Source organism: Zerene cesonia, chromosome 3 (assembly GCF_012273895.1).
Source record: "Zerene cesonia ecotype Mississippi chromosome 3, Zerene_cesonia_1.1, whole genome shotgun sequence".
In the NCBI taxonomy this organism is placed as follows: domain Eukaryota; kingdom Metazoa; phylum Arthropoda; class Insecta; order Lepidoptera; family Pieridae; genus Zerene; species Zerene cesonia.
In genome coordinates, this window is record NC_052104.1 from 7,038,688 (window position 1) to 7,062,580 (window position 23,893).

Below are 23,893 nucleotides of genomic sequence, written 5' to 3' on the forward strand. Positions count from 1 at the left end.
ATTCGATAGAAAAAGAACAAATTTTTTACACGTTGACTAAAAATATTAAATACTCTAGCTATACGCGCTGGCTCCGCCTGGGTAATCATTTATCGTAGTTGAAATCGATAAATAAATTATCCCACTTTTAAGATGGATCTAACTGCACATGGTGTGCAAATTTGATTAAAATCGGTTCAACAGTCTACCAGGGATAACAGTGTGACACGTAATTTAGATCTTAATCTACCAAATTATCTAAAATTCATTAAATTTACTATGTTATTTTATTATTACATACAAATATGTAAATAGTAAATTTAATACAAAAAATGTGAGTTGGGGTGTTGAAAAATAAATTATCTTAAAGGGTGTATGTAAATAAGTAATAGCTGAACCTCGAGGTTCGTCATGTTTGAACAATCGTCAGCGCCATTAACCCTGTTTGCATCACCTAATTTGTCTATTTGTATTGGGTTCTACTTTTCGACAAGTGGCAAGCGTGTGGAGCCGCCATAATATACTCACGACACCTTTCAAAACACTACATTTTTTCTTCAGTCTACTGTTTTGTTTACGTAATTGACATATTTTATTGTCTTTTAGTTTTATCAAGTTTCTTACAAGCGAAAAGTTCCTTTTGAATAATAGCATTTTCTGGAGAGTCCAGTATTGCAGAGCCAAAGTTTAGTGATGATGAAGGGCTTTTCAAAGTTTCAGTAACTGTTTCTACATTTTTTCCTGAAACGAATAGACAATATGTGATAAAATTATGTTATTGCTCATAAAATACGTATTTTATGTTTTAATTTAATTTTTTCACGTACTATTCGAGGCATAGCTGTTTTGTGTAGTCTTTTGAAGCCTTTATTGGTGAAATATTCATCACTTTCTAATAAATGCTTTGAACATACAACGCTTACTTGGTTCGGTTTATAGAATTCCTCGCATCTTTGACAAGCTATAACAGTTATCCATTCCTCACACCGCATGGGATCTCGAGGATAGCTAAACAACAAAAATAAATCTCATGTTTTTAATTACATACAAAATATATACATTTTTTTTCGTAATTCATTTGCAGCCGTTCTACTTTATGACTTTAATTAATTGAAGTCCTATAATAAAGATGAGTACCTATACCTTTTCTTTTTCTTTCATAATCACAATAAGCTTAATTTTTTTATACTTATGCCTTTCAACTGTACCTTTACCAGCAACATAGACCATGCAAAGGTTTACTTCGACCTAGTTACGGTTTGCTTGCATAAATGCGTGAATAATCGAGAAACGTGTAGTTTCAATAATATAATTCATCGAATATTTCATCGAAATGAAAAACTCACATTCCTGAATATTTCTAAAATGGTTTAAACGATTACACTGTCAACTCTGAACAATTTATTGTTTCATTTTTAAATACTACAGTGTACAGTACAGTGCAGAGTGCCTGCACAATTTCAGTCAGTTTTAGTCATGTTAAGTGTCAGTTATAAGTTTTAATATAACCTTCGTGTAAAGAAGTTCATTTCAACAAAAGATTTTGTGCCCTACTTAATCCGTAGGGAAATAAATACCTGAGGTTTGATGTTTTGTATGCGTCTGTGTATTAAAGAAAAACAAGTGCAATAGCGTCTCCACTCTACAATCGATCCATGTTACCTATATAATATAATATTATATTATAATATTATATAATATAATATTATATTATATAGGTAACATGGATCGATTGTAGAGTGGAGAGAGAGATAATTTAAATTGTACGTTTGTAAGTATTGTCAATTGAAGAGCTCCTTGCTTTCTTCATTAAAATATACAACTAGAATATAAACTCTCTTCGAAAATTTGTATGTAAAATTCTAGTCGAATGAGGCAAACATTAAGGCAAATTCTATCTTATTCGTGTCACTTCATGGTGTATTCACAAAAGCAATTTATTTAAATTTTTTAAGCTAGCTGATGCACGAATTATACCTCAAAATAAATTCATTCATCACCATACGCTGAATTTATAAAGCACTAAAACTCTACCATGAGTTGATAACGTATTTTATCAATTTGTGTACCTAGAATGATCGAAAGATACCTACTTGCTATTTCCTAATAATTTCGACAGTTTAAGAATTCGTGTTCTACGACGATTTATTGATGAAGTATGAGTTTTTACAATACGATGAGAGTAATTATACATTTGTATTAGTGCTTACCGAAAATATGAAATTCCCTCCTTTTTTAACGTCCTAGATGTGTGATTTTTACAATTTTTAACGCACTTTGGGGCATGTTTTCGTTCGGAGCGTTTGAACACAACCCCGTAATATTATACTACACTACTAAAGACCCAGACATTTTAATGAGGAGTGGGAACATTTTTTGTCGCCGATTGTGTATGTTGTATCGTTTTTTGTTATTATATACACATACCTAATTATATAGCAGTCAGATATTAATAATCGAAGCTTATGATAATATATTTAGACTACGGCGCATTCGATTGTTTCCACGCAATCTAGCAGAGTTAAAAAAATGGATGCCGACATTGTGTCAAAATTTCATACATATCGTTGTTCAGTGATTTAGGCGCGAAAGAGAAACAGACGGACAGGCATGAGTTGCGATAAAAAGATAGGTTGGATTTGTCTCCACTTGAGATTAACTAACGATTGATTTTGAATTTTTAATGGTTATTTTTTTTTATTAAAAAAAATTGGCCAGCGTGGTGGATTATGGCCTGAACCCTCATAGGAGGCTTGTGTCCCAGCAGTGGGAACATATATGGGCTGATGATGATGATGAAAAAAAAATAACCATTAAAAATTTTGAAAAACTAAATGATTTTTTTGTGTTTTATTCTATCATAAAATAGAATAGAAGAAAAAATACCAGCTCTCTGGCAACTGCAACATTAGGGTTGCCAGGTGTAAAAGAGTTTATAATGTGTTGTTTCGTATTTGTGAAATCCACGGTTGCCAATAAAAAAAATATATATTAATATAAACTACCTAGTAATCACAGATACCGACAACCATTTTTTATAGGAAAGTGGAAACCTATCGCTAATTATATTCGCTCAAAATTAATTTTAAATTTATAAAAAAAATTCATTATAAATCTTACACACTTTTTTTATAAATGAAACAATAAAAATGCTGTAAAAAGAGTAATTTATTTATAATTCACAAATAGACATTATGTACCAAATTCTGTTGATATTACAAATAATAATATTTCTTCAGACACCATAGGATCAGTACGAAAAATCTTGTGACCAGCCTTAACATAATAATATGGTGGTTTTCGATTTGTTGGTGAATGCGAATGCAAACACAGAATGCATCAGTATGGCAAATGAAATTGAGCCAAAACAACAGCATTGATTTCAACAAATTTCGAGTGTAAAGATAAATAATACAATTAACATTCTAATAATAATCTAAATCGACTAAATATAGTATAGACAAATCTAAAATAAAGAAAAAATAAGATTCCCTATTGGTAGCGTTGCATCATTGCAGCAAAATTACGAAAGAGTAACACTTTAACAATGTTCTTGGATAATATCAGTTTACAATTATACACAGAGAGGAGAGGGAGCACCCGTGAAGACAATCAGTTCATCAATTAGGAATCAGCATTTTTTGCTCCACACAGTTAAACTAGGTAACCGTTTACACAGCATTATAAATGTAACAAACCCATAGAAAATTTACATCAATAATTTCGCGGTCATCGCCCCAGCCTCTACTGTACCCCTCCACAAACTGTCTTCATATATTTCATCGCCGACTATTTGCTCTTATACAATACTGGAATAACGAGAATTAGAATGTTTCATTATGTTATTACATTTGTAAACAAATTTTACAGAAATGATCTCAAATGTCCCAAGGATTTTCGGGATTATAAACACAGTTTGCGCATACAATAAAGGCTGGGGCTGACCTCGAGGCATAATGTGCATGTAGCAAACCCTAATATACACGTAAACCGTATGCTAACGCTTGTATAGCGCCGCATACGGCGTCACTCGTGAATTTACACTGAGCACTGAGTCACATGAGACACACAGACCGACGAACTTAATCTGAGCCGCCGTCGTCCGCGTCTTCTAAGAAGCTAAATTTGTTTGATGCTATGAAGTTCTGTAACAAATGAGAATAAAGTAAGAAAACTTAGAATAAAAACAAGTAACTTGAATATGTTCGCAATGAGACTGAGAGTGACAAGTTTTTTTGTTGTACTTTTAATTCGGAAACTGAACTGAACCGGAAACTGTTTTCTGAGCCGGTGATTACCTACATGATGACTTAGAAAGGCTTTAAACAAAGTCTGTTTGATAGTACATATCTGTCTGAATTATGAGCACAACAGGCTACATTGAGAGAGAGAGAGAGCAGGCTACACACCGGTTTCTCCTGTTCCTTCAGCTTGGGCAGCGGCTTGTCGTCGGCGCTGTCGCGTCGGTCGCGCGAGCGGGACGGGCGGCCGTTCCTCTCCCCCTCCCCCTCGCCCTCGCCGCCACTCTCCCGGCCGCAGTCGCGCTCCGGCCGCTCCGGCGAGCGGTCGCGGCTGGGCGCACGGTCGCCGCTGTGCTCGCGTCCGTCCCGCTCGTCCCTGTACTCCTTATCACGCGAGTAGTCGCGCTTGTCGCGCGAGTCCCTCGAATAGTCGCGCGAATCCTTATCGTCCTTTGAGTAGTCGCGGCGCTCGCGGTTGTAGCTACGCGTGTCGCGCGGACGTTCGTCTGCTAACGGATGGTATTATTAGACATAAAATAAAAAGAAGTAACAGAATTAGGGATCATCATATGACGTAACATAGTATAGTGACAAATAAAAAAATCTAAAAATGAAAGTTACCCTATCATTTGTTTGCCTAACATATTATGACTGCGTACAGAATATGTAACTAATAATTTTATTTATTACTCACCACGTCTAGGTGCAGAGCGACGGTCTCCAGAGTGATCATTCTGTGAAGAAAAAAAGTGATTGATGAGTTATTACAATACTAAATTTATATATAAAAAAAATATGTTATGCCCACATTCATTCTATTTCTAAACATTTATAAACAACTGCTGCTTTCATTGCATTCCCGTTTTACCTGTAATGTACCCCTTAAAAATGTTGTATATTGCATTTATAATATAGGAGTGCAGCATTGATAATATTTTTACCTTTCGTCCCCAGCGCGACTTCTCATCAGCAGCTCGACGTGATTCTTCTTCCTGTTTCCTAAGGCGTTCTTCTATTTCACGTTCCCTAGACAAAGAACATTATTTATCAACTCTATTTGTAAAAACAAATATTTTGTACATTGTTATTGCGATACCAAAATGTTTATATTTTATATGAAACCCAACTTAAATGTGTAATGTATGTATATATTTAACATTTGTAAGTATTGCAATGTCGGTGTATTGCGACCGAATTGCGTACGAACGCAGCACGGTGTCTAATAGACCCACTTTTGTTCTAGCACAATTAATTATATAAAACAATGATCGCAATTAAAGTAACCACAATCATTGATTATTGTGCAACAACATCACTGTGTATGTAAACACGCATGAAAAATATACGAATAAATAATTAATAAAAGAGGCCTTTCTAAATACATCTCGATAAGTTATTAAATATTTTGGCATTATTAAAACACAAATGTTTGCTTGGTCATTTAACATTGTCAGTGATGTATAGTGTGGTAGGTGGTGAGTGAACACAGCGCGTATGACAGCATCAGTGTACACAACACTATTAGTGAGCATAGGATATCTGGCAGTATCGATGGCGTGTGATGGGTGAGGTTAGTACGTCCGGTGACGTTCAAATGCTGCGTGTGAACATGTCACGCTCAGCTCGTGTCGGGTCGTGCGGTGTGGGGTGTGCGGTGTGGGGTGTGCGGTGTGGGGTGTGGGGTGTGCGGTGTGTCGAGGGGCCGGGTGTGGCGCGGCGCTCACTTGGCGGCGGTGTCGACGGGCTTGGCGCCGCCGAAGACGGCGGGCGCGGCCTTGGGCGCGCGCTCGTCGGCGGCGGGCTCGGGCTCGCGCGGCACGGTGCGCGGCAGCAGGTTCAGCTTCGGCCGCTCGCGGGGCTTCTCCGCTGCAATTATCGTGTTCATTTATTTCATCATTCGCGAATTTTCAATAGATGCGGATTTTTTATGATATTTTATAAGTCTACATATTTCAATTAAATTCAAAATATTCAATTACCTTCTTTAGGCGGATCTCTGTCTCGATCCCGATCTCCGAATCCTCTACTTCCGAACCCTCTGCTGTCACGGCTGTAACAATTGTTATCTGATTGGTATTATACAGAGAATTAAAAAAATACACAGTATTATAGTCTCAAAAGTTCTACATAGATTTTATTCAATATATTATATTAATGATTAAAAAATTAAATATTTATTGTTACAAAATATATGATTACAAAGCTACATAATGCAAGTAAGTATTTACCTAAAGCCGCCTTCTCTTTCAGCGGTCCGGAATCCGTCTCGGCCGCCGTAACCGCTCCTTTCACCATCGCGTCCGTAACCTCGCTGCTCTCTGAATAACAAATATTGCAACATTGTTAAAAAATTCTTATCATATATAATACAAGTTCTTATTTCAGGATACTTTTAGTTTTTATGATAGCAATAAAAAAATGTTGGTATAGAGCGACCGAATTACAAATAATAAATGTAACACGGTGTCTTGTTAACCATTTAATCTAGCACAAATAGAAATAATCTAGCTACAAATAAAATCAGAATGACCTAATTTGTAGTTTATTGTGCAATTAGATTTATTTATTAAAATTATTGTATTACCTAGACTAAAGTAGTCAAAGCAAGAAGAGCAAGTTAATGAAATTAATTTTATAATTATTTATATCGCGCAGCATAATCCTAAGAATATTATAAATGCGAAATTTTGTGAGAATGTATATGCGACAACCAGTGTATGTTTGTTACTCTTTCACGCAAAAACTACGGAACCGATTGCAATGAAATTTGGTACGTAGATAGTTGGACAACTGGAATAGCACAGGGAACTACTTCCTACTGGATACAGACTAGCGCAGGTGAAACCGCGGGGCGCAGCTAGTTAGTTATAATTACCTATCCGCATACCGGTCCCTGCCGTACGAGTCCCGGCCGCCGTAGGGCGTGCGCGGCGGCTCCGCGGGCCGCTCGGCGTCGCGCCACGCGCCCGGCTTGTTGTCCACACTCGCTGCCGTGCGGTGGAGAGACACACGTGTATTAGGTATAAAAATTTATAGGTAATTTGTATTTTTCTGGACGCGTGTTTGCGAATAGATTACAATGATGGAACATGGAAAGAGAGTTCAGTTATCATTTTTAATATGAGCGGAAATTAGTAATCGTCTAATTATAATTATAAAATGTTTGTAATATATTTGAATAAAAATTTCCTTTTAGTTCCATTTAAATTATAAACATTACTTATAACAGCACATTCTATAATTCAACGAAAAAAAAAAATTTAACGTCACGGAAATCAATCTGCCAATGCTAAATATGAGAATCTTAAAGGATTAACAGTATAAGCTTTTATCATTAACAAAAATCTAAAATATTTAAAGCTTTTATAAGTACATGAATTTATTCATCACACAACATTATACATATGCTAATAAGCTATAAATTTTCCATGTTCCACAACTAGTATTTATAGGTCACTCAGAGAGTGAATGTGGATTGAATGAGTTGTAGACTAGTCTGAATCGAGTTACGGATACCCCGTGTCACAGATTGAACTAAAACGGCTGGTCACAGGGAACTTCCAACAATCTATATAGCCACATCTAACCTCGACTAGCTATACAATTGGTTTTTCTGGTTTCCCTGCCATTGTTGTGAACAACGCTCCCTTCTAGAGAGTTTCAACAGTGACCACAATGCACCATGACCTTTACTCAGACCTTCCCGAGACATAGCGAGTAACCATGAATTATCAACAAAAAAATGCAAAGAGCATGTTTTTTTCATACAAATATAGTTTTATGTTTGATAATTGCACTCTGTATGTGTGTCCCAAGTGTGACATTACAGCTCATTCATAACCACACTCACTATTTACATCATTGTGACATCGTTTTGAATAATAGGTCTTCAATACTAATAAGTATCACTTAAAGTATTGAAATACTATATTTTCCGTCTGAACAATGGATTTTTCGTTTGAAAGTAGCCATTTTAGTTAGTTTAGTCTTGATCTAATGCAATTTTTGTTGTCTTAACAACTTTTTGTTACATGGAGACCTGAACTAAACAGCTAGTTTGAAAATAATTAAATTCAGTAATAGTACATATAAATATGAAATAGGACTGCATATTTACTCAAACACAATAGATTCACTATAATATTTTAAAATTATATAATGCACATTATAATAAACTTATACAACATCCTATGTGTTTTAAGACATTATTTAATATTAATGACTTTTTTAAACATTTAGGTACTTTGTGTTATTTAATATCTACTTGAATATACTATGATATGTTGTGTAAATAGTCAATATTTTTCATCAGCCTATACGAAAAAATCTTACAGCATGTATGAATAGTGTACTCACAGTCCCTCTCACGGTCACGTTCACGGTCGCGGTCACGGTCACGGTTATCACGGTCAGGCGGGCGCGCCCGCGACGGCTCCGGCACGGCGCGTGGCCCCGACCGCCAGTCGCCCATCGTGCGTTCCGGATCATAGTCTCTGTAACGATAATTGAGAAATTAAACTTTGATATCAGAACCTATTGCTTCTTTATATTACAGGGAGCAACTGAGCTGGTGGTAGCATTTAAGGGGAAAGGATTGACAACTGGAAAGAAGGAATTGACAGGGAAAGGTGAGGAGAGGGAAACGGGACCTCCGGACATGCTTGTCAGTTAACAAGATTCTTTGAATGTATTAAAGAGAAAACATTTTTTAAGTTTAACAGTTGTCAAGTAAAACAGCTAGAACATAATGCAAAGATCGCTAATAAATTACCAAGGTGTAACATCAGTTGCAATTTACTTTTCTATAACTAATTACTATTAAAATTTTTGTAAATATCACATACTCAACAAACTTTTTCAGTTAGATAGTACTTTCTTAATAGCACTTTCGTGAAGATTTGAATGTTCACATTCTTCAACAATAATTCAAACATGCAAACAAACAAAACCAATTTACCTGTCGCGATCGGAGCGGCCGCTCCTGCCCATGCCGCGGCGATCATTTTCCTTTGTGTAAACTTCTATTCTTATCCTTCTGCCTCCTATTGTCTGTTAAATAAACAATATTTATTTACAGGTTTCTTTTGTTAGACTTTTGCTGAGAAGATATTTTGTCTCAAAAACCTTATTGTTCGTTTTCATAGAAGTTGTGTTCTTTAATAAAACTTTAACTTGAATGTTTGAAGTGCACATTCCTAGTGTTACGTATTCTTAAAATTAAAAGAATAAATAATAAATAACAATAACAATTAAAACTTATTAATGGTTGTTTCATAGATAAAACTAGTTTATTCATGTGAAATTTGTTAAACTTTTAAGGATAAAGTAGAAACAAATATAACTTAAGTTTAATAAAGAATTCTTAAAATATTTCAAAGAAAAGTTATAGTGCATAGTGAATTAAACTTACAAGGTCAGATATGTTCATGGCATTGACAAGACTCTCCCTGTCTTCAAAATCTACATAACCAAAACCTTTTAATCGGTCTCCCTCTCTTGGCAGTCTCAGGTTAGAAATCTGAAACAACAAAAAAGATATCATAATTCAGTCAAGTACAAGTTGGATTTGCAGTTTGAGTCTAAAAATTCCTAACAAATAAACTAAAGAGCAAGTGAAAAAAACTGGTCACATACTCAATTCACTGCTACACTAACTATTGCTTAATCTCTTTTTTTATTATTCGATATATATTGACTATCAAATTCAAGAGATGAAGTCTGGTGACAAATAGACAGACGGACAGACAGAGGAATAATATTAGTAATAAATATAACATAATTTTAGTAAAAGGATCCTGTTATAACAATCAAGTAAGAAGAAAATCAAATGTATAAGATTAAAGTTTCAACCTTCCACTATAAGTCTTCATAATTTAAGATGAAACCTGTTTTTCATTAGTTGAAGCCAAGGGTATGTTTTAATTTAATACCATATTACCATACCATTAGGTTTTGTAATTGCAACATATTTATATATTTATATTATACTAATGTTCTGCTATTTAATATTTTTTTTACAATTTAAGGAAATTAGCAATAATAAAATTGATGTGTAATCCAGCTAACCAAACATTATTTACCTTAAGTCCAGCAAACAGGTCAGAAATGGCGCTATCATCGACATCATATGGCAGATTTGATATATGAGCGATGTAAGGTGGACGCTTTGGGATGCTCTCATCGTCGACCGCGAGCCCTCCGCGGGCGGCGCGGGAAGCTGACGGTAGCACCACCTGCGTGCGGGTGCGGGACCCGGAGTGGCCATAGCTTGCTAGATAATAATGTAAGAGTATTAAGAGAGATTGTTCTGAGGGTCATATGCAGTTGTAGACCAACACGTCTGGATGATGTTAGAATGTTTTAAAACATTGTCTAACATATTGAGAGATCCAAATAGCAGCAATAAAAAAATAATAAGCGATGTGACCGCAAAAATTAAATTAAATAAAACTAAAATATAACTTTCAAAGTAACATCATTAGATGCAAGAAATACCTATAATATATAAAAAACCACCATTACACTAAGATCAGAAATATCAGGAAAATTTTGACATTTTGAGGTTACATACAGGAGAAAATAGAGAATAAAGATAACATATAACCAATAAAGAAGCCATTGCAGCTTAGATGTATGACGATTATTATATAAGAGACCTTTGTAACACATAGTTAATTCCTTCTATGTTCATGTTCAAGTGATAGTGAAAGGTTATGAAAAATTTCATCATAAACAACATATTTTGTTAATCATTTAAATCTCATGCAATTATTGCATTATGATAAAACAATAATAATCATTAACTAAATATAAGATTATATGTATAACGTATAAATGTACAACAATAAAGCAAGAATATTCTTGCTGGCTAAAACCCTCAGTATATTGGGGAGCAGGCCAATGAAAGACTAGTCTGAATTGAGTTATGACCTTGTAGTCATCTCGTAGATTATGCTCAAATTGCAAGTCGTGGGAAATTCCAACAGATATAATGCCCACACCTCCACTACAGCTAACTTGCTGAGCATCATAAGCTTGGCATTACACTGTGATTTCTGGTCTCCCCACCTTCCATATAATGGAAGCATCCGGCTAGAAAGTAAAGGAAACACAAATGACCTTTTCTCAGACCTTCCCGGGGTGTAGAGAGTGACTAACACTCTGATTGTGCACCCCAAGTACGAGATTAACATTGGCTTGCCATTGCCCCTGTATCATCATAGGGTTACAATAGATGAAAAGAAAATTATAGTTAAAATTACAATCTTGGCACTTACGTTCTTCATCGGCTGGATCGGCCCAGCTGTTTGATGTAGCAATTGTAGTGGGCTCGGCAATAATGTCTGTGATGTTGGCTTTGACCCATTTTGGCTTTTTGGTCTTCTTGCCTGTAAGAAATAGGCATATTGTTTTGATTATCTACTATACAAATACTACTCGAAACTGTAACCAAAGTGCTTAAATGATGACGCATTCTCAAGTGAACGACCTACTCCGATTTTGGAAGCGGTTATTAGTGGTTAAGGTGAGGACAGCAGGCTTACGGCATTTTTACAGTTTTAATAACGTTTTATGGCAAAACCTGAGTTAAACAGAGGGGTTCAGGTAAATTAATAAAAAGTACATAGAACGAAAAGTTAAAAAATGTGGCCACGCGGTAAATCCAAACGTCTGCAGAGGTGAATAGATGACACGTTAGCAAGGTAATCTATTTTTCTTACCTATGAAATTTATTTGTTTACATTAACAAAATACTTGACAACAAAAATCATGCAATAAAAGCGTAAAATACTCAAAAAGTTCATTAAAAAACCAAGGTTTTTCTTGTGACAAAATTAATAGTACTAACCTGTAGCGGCCATATTACAAGGCTGGGGCCAGTGTTGCCATTGATTAATTATCTGTCTGCAGTCAAACTTCTATTGCCAGTTTTACAAAATATTGTAAGTATTGTTACCATAAGTAATAAATTTGAAATTATTTTTTAAACAAATTTCATTTGAAATACAAGAAAAGCAAATCGTTGGGTAAGCAGATCTATCTCTTTGTTCTTTGTATCTTTTGTTGTAACCAACAGAATTTTTAATTTAAGACTGAATATTCTTATACTTATGGTATAAAAGTATCTTGGTTTTTGTGTCTATTCACCCGTATTTTTTATTCACCCAAGGCAATAAAATTTAAAAAATATTCTATTCACACCGTTTCATATGTCTGTTATTTATATTATTCAATATCTACTTATTTTATCAAGTATCAAGCACACAACCTGTGACACGGCATTTATTTATCAATGTCAAATTGTAATATTAAATATATGGGATGTTTATAGCCATGATTTCATACTGGTTTGTGATATTTATATGTTATTCAATGGGCAATATGCAATAATATTATATACAACGTCCAAACGCCACGGCCCCGGTTGTACATATATAGCCTCTGTTAGTGAAATTGCAGCTTTCTACCGTGAAAGAATATTTGAAATCTGTCATTGGACAGATTTCAAAAATTCTTCAAAAATAGCGTTATCGCGCCAAAGCTATTAAGCTTTATATTAATTAAATATAAAATATAATTTTAAGCTATATATACGTTACAAACATACAAAAAATCCTCTTTATGATCGTTTTATTTTATAAAAAGAAAACTTTTGTATTTTTTAATTTAGATAAAGATTTAGATGCGTTACTTTCATGAAGCATAAAAAAACTCCCAATCCATTGGTGACACAGGCCATCGCATAGCATCCGCAACCCGAACCCACTCGGACTCGGAGGCGGCCGAGACACGTCTTGAACGACTCCGACGACGAGATAACTAAAGCCTAAAGATTTGGTATTCTAAATTAAGAAGCCGGGAGAGTTTTTGACTGAGTCAATTATTTAGAAACCTAATTAGAAACACATTTACGAAGGTGTAATCGATCTTATAAATTCTGTATTCAGCTGAATACATATGCTTATTTGACTTTTCAATCATAATACGAAGTTTCTGTTATCGCAGAATTCAAAAAGACTTTCTTAACACCAATGCTTTCGCGAATCCATTATAAGATGATTAATTTTTGAATTGGTTAGCTCTAATTTACTCATAACTTCCATTATTGGAGAAGGTTTAGACATGACTACTAGAAAGATGGACAACCGTTGAAATATATGAAAAGGAAACCAGGATCCGATTATTGTATCTGAGCGGAACTTTCAAAAATCATTGGGACAACTACTGAGTTTGTTAATTTCTGATCTGATGATTGAGCCGAAAAACTGGCGAAGGAATTTCTTACATATATACAGAAGGTCATTATGAGTTCAGTGATGAAAACGAAGGACAGTTAAGGGAACTCCTCAACGGTTTATAGCTACTTTATGTTCGGCTTACTTAATACAGATCATTAAAATATTGGTTTCGTACAAAAAATACTTACAGAGTACCTGTGAAAAGCAAAAGATAATAAAAAAAACTAAACTATTTCGTGAAAAAAAAATAGTTAACCAACTTAAAAAGTAATAATATGAAGTCATAATATTTTTATTCTTCTGTCATTTGTGTACATTATTCATAGCGGTAGGGACTAGTACTTATTTTCTGAAACTAGATGGGATTGCAAATAAGTAGTATTAGTAAACTATTTTTAAATACCTGCTTTTGTTTGTATATTAAGAAGCTATTATAGTCCAGACCATAGATTATACACTTATATAGTGGTACTAGACTAACTTTAACTGAAATCGATTTATTAGCATAGACTTACAGTATCCCAGAAAAGGCAATTTTATATTTAAACAACATGAAAAGTACCTAGCTAATTCGAGTACAGTTACTCGTAAACTCATGTAATAAAATATCAGTCATTAGATGTAAAGAAAAATATAAAATAAAAGAAATCGACCATTCAAATTTATTAATTTCCAGTTTTCTGCCCGCGGCTTCGCCTGCGTAACAAAGAGAAAAAAAATATATAGATTTCTGGGATCAGAAATATTACAAATATTCCTTTAATCGATCGATATCCTCGGGTCTCAAACTATCTCTGTACCTTATTTTATCCAAATCGGGTCAATGGTTTATGCATGAAGAAGAGACAGACAGAGTTACTTTCCCAATTATATTTTATACTATGGTACTTTAGTAATTGTTGTACCAGTATACGAGTGGTTATTTATGCAGACTTTAGCAACATCAATACGTGACTATCAGTGGCGGTTGGCAGACCAACAACTCGAATCAATTCTCAAGACGTGAACCGATATCGCAATAGATGGCATTCTCGTCGCGCGCCTACGCGGAACGGACGTCGTTCCGCCCGCCTCACGAGCTATACCTACGTTTATTGTTTCTTAATTCTTTTCTTATTTACATAACGGTCGTGCATAAACTCAAAATAAAATATTGTAACTCTATTAACACATATTATACATTTACATATTTTTCAATATAATATTAAACTTAGTGCAGTGATAACGGTAATAGTGATGTGAACAGTGTTTGTTGTGTTTACGTTGCGATGTAAATTGTAAAGTGAATGCACTAGTGTAAAGTTTGTTTACAATGGGTTATACGTCGAGTGGAGCAGGTAGGGCGGCCCACGAGGCGCTGCTGGCTCGGCAAGACGCTGAGCTGCGTCTCATGGAGACAATGAAACGTAGCTTGCAAGCAAAGATGAAGAGCGATAGGGAGTATGCTCTTGCGCTCTCCGCCGCTGCCGCACAAGGACAAAAGATGGATAAATGCGAGGAACTCAACGGTAAACACCAAAGATCAATTTGAAATGAGTGAAATCTTATTAAACTGCATATTATTATTATCAAAGCTGTCTATTTGAAATCTTGCTTTATCGTTAGCGACGAGCTAAGATTCCTTTAAAATCTATATGATCCAGATCCTGAAAATCTTCCAATCATGTCGCAGTTATATACGAAAAAAAGTTTTTTTAAGTTATAATAACATTTTCTTTTTGTAGGGTAGAAAATTCAATTAGGAAGGTACTTATATTCAAATTAATAATTATACGTTAGAGTTTCGTAATGAAACTTCTACTAAAATCTAATTAGCAGTGTCGATATAAAATGACAAAACTTACATATTACTACAATGTAATGACCTGTAGGGGGTACCTCCTAATTTGCAGAAACGTTTGTCACAAACATGAAAGTAAGAAAGTTCTTACGTCATTGTTATGATTTATGAATGATGACCAAAAAAGCAAATAAGCTTGTGCGCGTTTTTATCTACATTGTGCTGAGTTTGTATATAAACTTTTGTATATATTAGCATATCCCGTAAATCGCAGCCAACTTCTAATAATCAGCCGTTTGATAAAGGCTCTTTATTCTGAGTCTGAGAATACTTTCACCATGAAATGACTGCCAAGTCATCTATGCAAATGTGTTGAGGATCCTTTTGTACTGAATAAAATCGCTAAATTGAACAAATAGGGTAAAATATTGATATAGATATACTTACACGTAAGTTATTTTATTTACTTTACATTTTACAAGCTAAGATATGAAGTCCACTAAGTCATTATTTTGATCGTTTTATATTCAAAGGTTCCTTGATCGCGTCAGCATGGCGAACCATGACAGAAGAGTGGGAAAATACAAGCCGGTTAATAAAAACCAACGCCGAAGCATTGGAGTCCCGTGCCCTCGACCGCCTTAATACTCTGATGACGGAACGGCGGAAAGCCCGCAAGGCCTACCAAGAAGACCACACCAAAATATCTTCCCAGTTCACACAGGTAAGACACATCTTAACAAAGAACAAACCAATCAGATGTATGTTTTTCAAAAGACCCATTTCAAATAATCATAGTATAAATGTAAAGATTTTACCAAGTGAGTTTTGTGGATGTAGATGATTCTATAATAAACATTATTGCTACAGAACTGTTTCGTTACAAGGCATGAAATGTTCATATAGTCCTCGATTGTCTATTAAAACAGACTAGGTACCACTTTTTTTGACAAAATATAAGTTTTATGGGTCAGTGAACTCGTGTTTCTTGTAGTGTAGGTGGTTCTGCTGAATTTTAAAATCCAGTTCCACAACTCGCTTGAACTTTATAGGCTATTTTATTGCAGTTGTAACTATGCTAGTGCAAATTTCACTAGATTTTCATATCACCGTATCCGATCACGTTCCGTTTTCGATAACTAAACTGAGTCATTTCTATTTGTGCATGTCGCAATTTACATCGATGATATAGCCAATGTCACGTAATACAGTGTTATTTTATTTACATAATTTACGTTCATTTACATTTTTCAAATTCCTGCGTTTCGCAAATACAAAGGATAAAGCAAAATAATATTTTGAAACAGTTTACAACGGAAAAAAATGTTGCTCGATCTCACAAAACCACTTAACATCCTTGACTTTGTCATTAAGTATAAAAAATGTCGAGCCATCAATAACCAGTATTTGATTAAATGCTGGCGATCCGTTAATGGCATCTTAACTAGTTTCCATGTCTGTCCATCCGTTTCCTTCGATTACTTACTTAGCGCGTATTTGAAGCGCCTAACTTAAATTTATAGATCTGAAGAGACGTGTAAGAAATGTGTGTCAATCCGGTTGACCAACTGTTAACATTTCCAATCTGAGTGTATGTCGGCCAGTTCTATCGGTTACAGTAAATTACTTGCGGTACTACGGTCAGTTGATGAATAACATTTAGTGCTTCATGATTGCGAGTTGATATCAAACCAATTATATGCAGTTATTTAAATAGAGCCGACGTCAAGAGGCTCGTTTTCTTAATGCTATACATAATATTATTACAAAATACTAAGATATCGGCGCGGTCGCGGCGAATCCGGTCGTTGGAACGGTTTGGAGTTGCGCCAATATTTCTTTCGATGTAAATAAAACATAGCTTCGCCCGCATGATATTGGTATAACTGAGATTTCAACCATCTGTTAGCGATATGTATTGGTATAACTGGAACGTTTAACTAGAATAATAGCAAAATATGTTTGAAAACAACAAATCGTTTATAGAATACCTGAGTAACCTATTTTTGATATTATAATCCGAAACAATTTCTAATAAAAAGAATCACATAAAATATCAGAAACTCTGAAGGTTATTGTCAAAGCATTTAGAAAGTTATTTTCAAGGTAATAACTGACGTCTAGTCATGAATCAGAAAAAGGACATGCATTAAACGTGTCAGAATTCACGTGTAATAAATGAAAAATACTTGCTTTGTACTGTAACTATAATTGACAATGTTGATAATGTTGAAGTTACTTTTGCAGTGAATTGATTTTTGAGACTGACCCTTAAACATTTTAAATGATATTCACGTAAACAATCCGGTTGCAGTGTCAATCGATTGTGGGTTTGTCGGTGCGCTCTGATTGGGCCGGATGCGATCTAGTTACGGTTAACTTGTCGAATGAAAATCAAGAAACCCACTCGTGTCTCAGCTCTCAGTTGCTAAGCGTATAAAAAGCAGGAACTGGGCCAAAACAGTCGCGAACAACGCGTTGTCCACTTGCTTTGCAGTTGGTAAAAATAACGACCTAGTTGGAGTGGCGGTGAAGTTACACAGATAATGTGTTTTTCAATATTTTCAACCGAAAACTGTCCACTTTTTAACTTCAATGTACGGGATATTTTATCTGAATGGGAAAATTTAATAGAAAATTGTATAATATATAACTTGATTATTTTTTAACTATAATGGGAATTAGAATGGTATGTGTATTGTTTATACCGGCGTATCGAAAATATAACACCAAGCAATTAGCGATTGCAATAAACTTGATAGCGTGTCTAAATGCTATGGGAATGGAGATGAAATATAATTTTTAAGGCTTTTTGTAACAGCAATTTTTATCGGGTTTATTTAAAATTAATATTTATGCGACACTTGTTATCTTGTTGTTATAACTAAGAACTCGTGAGTGCTGAGTAGTGTTTAAGATAGAGTTAACATTAAAAGTACACCAAATGACTCTTATTAACATCGTTTCTAATTTTTAAAATAAAAACCATCCTCTTGATCACTCCTATTTATGAAACCCACATGTAAATCCGTTGCTTAACAATATTTTTAGATATTACCAGATATGTCATTTGCTTCCTCTTTTAACAAACAACGAATTGTATTATTCAAATCAATCTCATTTATTATTTTATTAGCATCTCATTAATAGCTGGTTCAAGACATGCCGCTCTTTAGATGACATATTACATGCTCGATGCCATGAGGGCATGGCATAAATCTAGCCGACACAATTTTGTCATTGTCGTTTATAGACTGCGCACCTTATCATCATACGAATATAATAGTAAATTTTTGAACAAAAGCCAAACTAAAAAGATATTTTCCAATACGCATTCAGACTAAACTTAAAAAATGAACTTTTGGAACGTTAAATATTCCTTTGTCAAGGGTTATTTTTGAATCATTGTTTTGACTGAAACGTAAATTATATTACCCCTTGTTGAATTTATATTACATTTTAAATATATTTTCTAATACTCAACACCTTCAATTCGCCATTATAAATGCCACTTTTAATAGTTATCTCTTGGTTATTATGTGAGATTTACAGTTCTAAACATCATTATCTAACGTAACCTTGTTCATCGCATACCAGGGGCTTATTAACATCCTCGTCTATAGCTTCTTTTTATAAGGCAAATACTCATGACATAAAGGGTGATTATCATAGGTAAATTCTTGGTCTGTCTCTTTGTTTATTCACCGTGTGTGTTCCTTATCTTAAGAATTTCCTTTTACCGATAATATTATCTGTTGCACACTAGCCAAGGTCAACGGTTAATCTACTTCTGTTTTGTTTTAAAATAACTGACTCAACCCGAGCAGGTAAACTGAACTGAGCGTACCTACAGCTCGCAAACATTCCGAATTCTTCCTTTTGTTTATACGAAGAGGCGATTAAGAATTAGGCATACTTGTTTTTGAATTTATTTTTGAAGCACCTAACATTACTCTTTTAGAATTCATGTGGTGTTTGATTGTTATATTTTGATAACATCGTAAAAACGAAGTGCATACATTTACTAAATAGCAGTACATTAAGGTCTATATTGTGGTAATCACTAAACAGTGTTTTGTAATTGTTATGAAAAGCATTTGCATTTTTAATTATGTTATACTTAACTGTATTGGCTGCACCGCGCAGTGCAGACACTTGACCCCTGCCAATTTGTAATGTGGTTCCCACGATGCCATTGTTACGGTTTCATTGTCCCTATAGTTCACGTTTCACAATAGGTCATTTACGTGCAAGTTCTATTTATAGCTCAATATAGGCTTTGACAGTTCTATGCATTTTTTATTCAGTTTTTATATTAATTTGTACTATATCATTATAATTTATAATACTGGTTGGCCTTACCGTTGAGTGTAGCATACTCGATGTCTTCATTAGTATATATTTATTTATACTACTAATAGCCTTATTTAAATGTCTTATTGTAATAATTAATTAATTTAATTAAAATTTAACATTTGTGTAGTTGGTATCCTTGGTTTGTTTTAACGATACATAACCAGTTATATACTCATGGTTGTTTAAGAATTTTTAAACATATAGGAACAAAAAAATTCTAGACACGTCGCACAGGTTTCTCTAAAAGGAGTTTGTACTAAGAACATAATATTACTAATAAGCTCATTTACTACTTTGGTGATTACTTTAAGTATGATTTCGCGTGGACCGTTATAATAATACTTTTTGGATTTTATGATGCATAGTCACTACTTACTACTCCGTCAATCGGTTGTCAAACTTCACGTTTGTTCTTAGTTTTGCTGCGCTCGTTAGGCGATCGCCGGACCTGTTATTTGCATCGAACCGACGTCCGTTCCGACATATTGGTAACTTAAGACGCCTCTTTCATCTTGCGTGAAATTACCCTTTGCTTTACCGTGCTTGTCGTTTTATCTTTTTCTGTCTGGATCACAGGCTGAGTTATTATCAGATGTATTTTACTGTAATTAACTTAATTGCGTTTCAACTGTTAAATTGTAGCATATTTGTTCCCATTGTCAAGGCTCGGATAACTGAACTGTACTGTAATGAAAAATCGATTCGTGTAGTTTTCGCCGAAACGCGATTGTTATAAGTTCATTTTATTATAAGTACTTAGTTTATACTCTTTTATACACTTATATTCTTTTCACTAAATGGAGGAAAGGAGAAACTGGACATAGAGTACTACTAGAGTTAAATGAACATAAAACATCGATCAAATTTGAACAATCGCAAATAATTAACCTTCAAAATACGTAACTTGGCGTGGTTGCAAGGCATTGTATGCAGCATTGTTTTAATAGCGATATCAGTGTAGCAGAGGATCTGAGGCTTTGTGCCAAAATAAATGTCATCAGTGGGCCATTCACTTATAAATGCAATATTATGATATGTTTATGTTGTTTTGTTTTGGATTATAATAATCACCTACATTTCATTTCAGGAATAGCCTACATTTTTATCCAATTAACTATTCCCTTTCTTAGCATAGGATTAGAAACATTTAATACAGCAACATATACTAAACATTTTCTTTGTGAAAAAGTAAGTTGAAAGAGATAAAGAATTGTAGATTTGTTTATATTTTTTTTAAATTAGTGCGAACTTACAGTTAATAAATAAAAATGCTATTAAACTGACTGTTGCGTCAAGTTCAAAGTATTCGTTTGGCACCAAATCAAAGTGGTTGCACAGTCAATTAACGATGTCAGGAATAGTTTAATTTCACGCAGTTTTATGCTCTTCTACGATTTCTAACACAAGTCCTGGGCAGGCTTTCTGTAAGGAGATATTTACGCGCTGTTACTTACATGACTTTTCTTACAATATTGCCTGCTGGTGACTAGAGTTGTGGGACCGATTTACAGATTTAATAGCTAATGTATGACATGCAGGTTGACCATCTTGGGCTGGCCTAATGCTCCTAATTAACTTTTCGTGTTCGAACCAGAGTTTGGCTTTCAGCCGAGTTTCTTGGAATGATGTCGCATTGCTCTAAATAGTGGGTTGCACTATCCCGCTGCTTATTTATGTCATCAAATTATAGAATCTTTTCTCTAGAGGTTGCGTATTCAGTAGTGACCTATTTGAAGCCTATATTTATTTCCATATGTGTGACGTCACAAATGTTAAAACAATGATATTCGTTTCCACTTGACTTGAACTAAATGACGTTGAATCTTCTAAAATAAATCGAATAACGATATTCTGTTACTGAAAGTTTGGTTTCACAGTGTTGAATTAATTCACATCTTAGTGTTATCCGAGTAAATCTCATTACAACGAATACAAAACGAAATAACGAATTATTGATTACTTATTCTTTGCTTAAATCTTATTCTGGCGTATTAATTTAGATAGCTAATCAATTTAATGGTTAGTAAAAATTTTGTAATATAAAAAAGTACGCAAGCCATAACGAGTTTAGTTCGAGGTTAGGTATCTGACGTTGGGCGTCTATCATAACATAGCATGTGTGCACCGCTACACTATCTGTGTTTCATTTAAGGACTCCAAATGAATCCACTGACCGGACTTAACTTATGCAGAAAGAACATTCAAAAGCTCACGTCAAAATACCTCTGAGTTGTATTGACTATTGATGCAGTTACCTTGTACTCGATTGTAAATGTTTTGTATAGATAGCGATTGAGTTGTATATCTGCTTTGTTTTGGAAACGAATGTTATGAAGAACATTTGTGTCTTTACATGTAAGTTTATTCTTTTTTCACACAAAAACAACTGGATCGATATCAAAAATGCTTTTACCATTTGATACTGCATCTTCACTGTGTGACATAGATTGTATAGCCTACATACATATATATGTACCTACCACAGGCAAAACCGCGACTAACAGCTAGTGTCCAGAAATAATAAATCTCTTTACTGTATTTTGTTCACATAATATCATGTAATTTTTAAATTAAAACTCATGATTTTTAATCAAATTATGTAAACAAAAATAGGCATTTTAATTACGTTAGCATGATATTTTAAAAGCGAATTGCTCGGATAGCGCAAGAACGTGAGAAATAAAATGTAGGTTATGACTTTTTATAACTGGCAATTGTAATAGTAGTGTTGGATTGCTTTTCTTTTTATTCCCATCATAATTTAAATGTTATTGTAGTTTTATAATCAAATAAGTTATACTTTAATTCCGCGTTTTTTTTTTATTTTTTTGGTATCAATTTATTCTGATTATGTATTCAAATAAAAAAAGAGGTGGATAATGCTTTGTTGGATTATAATATACATAGTTTTCTATAGAAAACTATGCATATTATAATCTACTTATACTTGTTATAACAAATGAGAAACTGAAGATATAATAAAACGATAAAGTTTTATCTAGTCTAATCCTGAATGAATATAATTCAATTCTTAGAAAGAGTTGATACTCTTTATGTTGATACCAGTATGCACACATTGGTTTCCGTTTAGTTTTCATGAACCAATACAGACGCACTCTATTAAAGATCTAGCACGTAGCACCCGAGTGGAACTCAGCTCCTCAATTAAAGTGTCAAGTCTGAGGTCAATTGTCAATTTCCTTTCTGATTCTTGGTGTCTAATTGCTTACTTGGAGACGTCGATATGGGTACTTACATAATTTTAGGCGGTTAATTTGTAATTATGCAACTAGTAGCAAAAGTTGAATCTAGATTTTAATAACGCTCTTTCCTTAGCAGCTACGAAAACTGACTTTTTATCAGACACCTGTTTAACATATGTCCGTTATACTTAACATATAATAAGATTATATCAAGAAAAAACTACAAAAACCGATTCCTTTTTTAAGGTATTACAATCTCATTTTTAATTCTACGTTGCTCTCAATTTAATTTCTTTGGCGACGAACGTTTATTTTTTTATTATTATACGAATCATCTGTCTCGGCCAGCTCTGTCGATACGCAGGGCCGCACGCACACAAACATATTCCATACGTACGTATAATGCTTAGAAAAAAGAATACGTGATTTGCTATAATAGTTTTAATTGAAGTAAAAAAATAAACACTTTATTACTTGAAGAAAATATTTGACAAAAAATGGAATTATAGCATGCTGTTTAATTATTAAAATGAATGTATAGATATTTTTGTGATGTTTTTTCACCGTATAAAACTAGGAGCGTTATGTTTTCAACATACTTTCAATTTACTATTAGTTGGTATATATTCTGAAGAATACAATGTATATGACATTGTATATATTTATTTATCCACTGCATTAATAGATCATAATATATTAAGGCAATTTTCTATTAAAATTAAACTTTATTACTTAACGCCATTTAGTTCTCGTCATTTTATTTTTGTTTGCCATGTTAAAGTTTTTTTAATACGCACTTGTGTAAACCTACCTACCTGCAGGCTTGATGTCAATAAACATAATATGAGGAAAACACTATTTGTTATTTTGTGGTTTGATAAAAACTCCTGTATTATAATTGTGGTTAAAATTCTACTAAATATCCTGAATAATGTCTTAGTCATAGAATATTTTGAATAATGTAGGAAAATATGAAAAATATTGCATTAATTGCTCAAATTGCTAAATCTCTGAGAAATGTCAATTTGTAAGCAATGTAAGGAGTAGTACGAAAGGTGAAGGTCTTCTATTGTTCTGTATCGCAAATGCTAACCT

The 23,893-nt window shown here is 34.0% G+C and overlaps 2 protein-coding genes and 1 long non-coding RNA gene across 6 annotated transcripts in view; 1 reads left to right on the plus strand and 2 right to left on the minus strand.

Annotated features, from left to right (window-relative positions):
* Positions 1–360: 360 nt before the first annotated feature.
* On the minus strand, positions 361–2,313 carry LOC119838189. The gene is made up of 3 exons (XR_005288185.1): positions 2,190–2,313; positions 807–987; positions 361–720 (listed from the first exon to the last, which is right to left on the minus strand). It is a non-coding gene; the product is annotated as an uncharacterized LOC119838189 (long non-coding RNA).
* Positions 2,314–3,203: 890 nt separating this feature from the next.
* LOC119838333 (eukaryotic translation initiation factor 4B) lies at positions 3,204–12,151 on the minus strand. 4 transcript variants are annotated; one of them, XM_038364260.1, is made up of 14 exons: positions 12,070–12,151; positions 11,498–11,608; positions 10,301–10,491; positions 9,631–9,738; positions 9,178–9,269; positions 8,577–8,713; positions 7,108–7,207; positions 6,449–6,538; positions 6,200–6,270; positions 5,945–6,086; positions 5,162–5,246; positions 4,915–4,954; positions 4,389–4,726; positions 3,204–4,124 (listed from the first exon to the last, which is right to left on the minus strand). In XM_038364260.1, the coding sequence occupies exons 1-14, from the start codon at positions 12,080–12,082 to the stop codon at positions 4,062–4,064; spliced, it is 1,581 nt and encodes a 526-aa protein (XP_038220188.1). In that variant the 5' UTR covers positions 12,083–12,151; the 3' UTR covers positions 3,204–4,061. The 4 variants fall into 4 exon arrangements, with proteins under 4 accessions (XP_038220188.1, XP_038220180.1, XP_038220171.1 ...); XM_038364252.1 differs by having other exon boundaries at positions 4,389–4,729; XM_038364243.1 differs by having other exon boundaries at positions 7,096–7,207.
* A 2,316-nt stretch (positions 12,152–14,467) lies between these two features.
* LOC119838350 (tyrosine-protein kinase Fer) overlaps positions 14,468–23,893 on the plus strand; it is a 37,926-nt gene continuing 28,500 nt past the window's right edge. The window contains 2 exon segments of the mRNA XM_038364272.1: positions 14,468–14,967; positions 15,773–15,963. Of these exon segments, the coding sequence (XP_038220200.1) occupies positions 14,772–14,967; positions 15,773–15,963 (387 nt within the window). The 5' untranslated portion in view covers positions 14,468–14,771.

Bases quoted from the DNA above. Each gene is read 5' to 3' on its own strand.
- LOC119838333 (XM_038364232.1), bottom strand. The intron at 9,270-9,630 runs GTAAGTTTAATT...TTTATTTAACAG, and splicing joins CCATGAACATATCTGACCTT to ACAATAGGAGGCAGAAGGAT. The intron at 6,271-6,448 runs GTAAATACTTAC...CAATTGTTACAG, and splicing joins GAAAGAGAAGGCGGCTTTAG to CCGTGACAGCAGAGGGTTCG.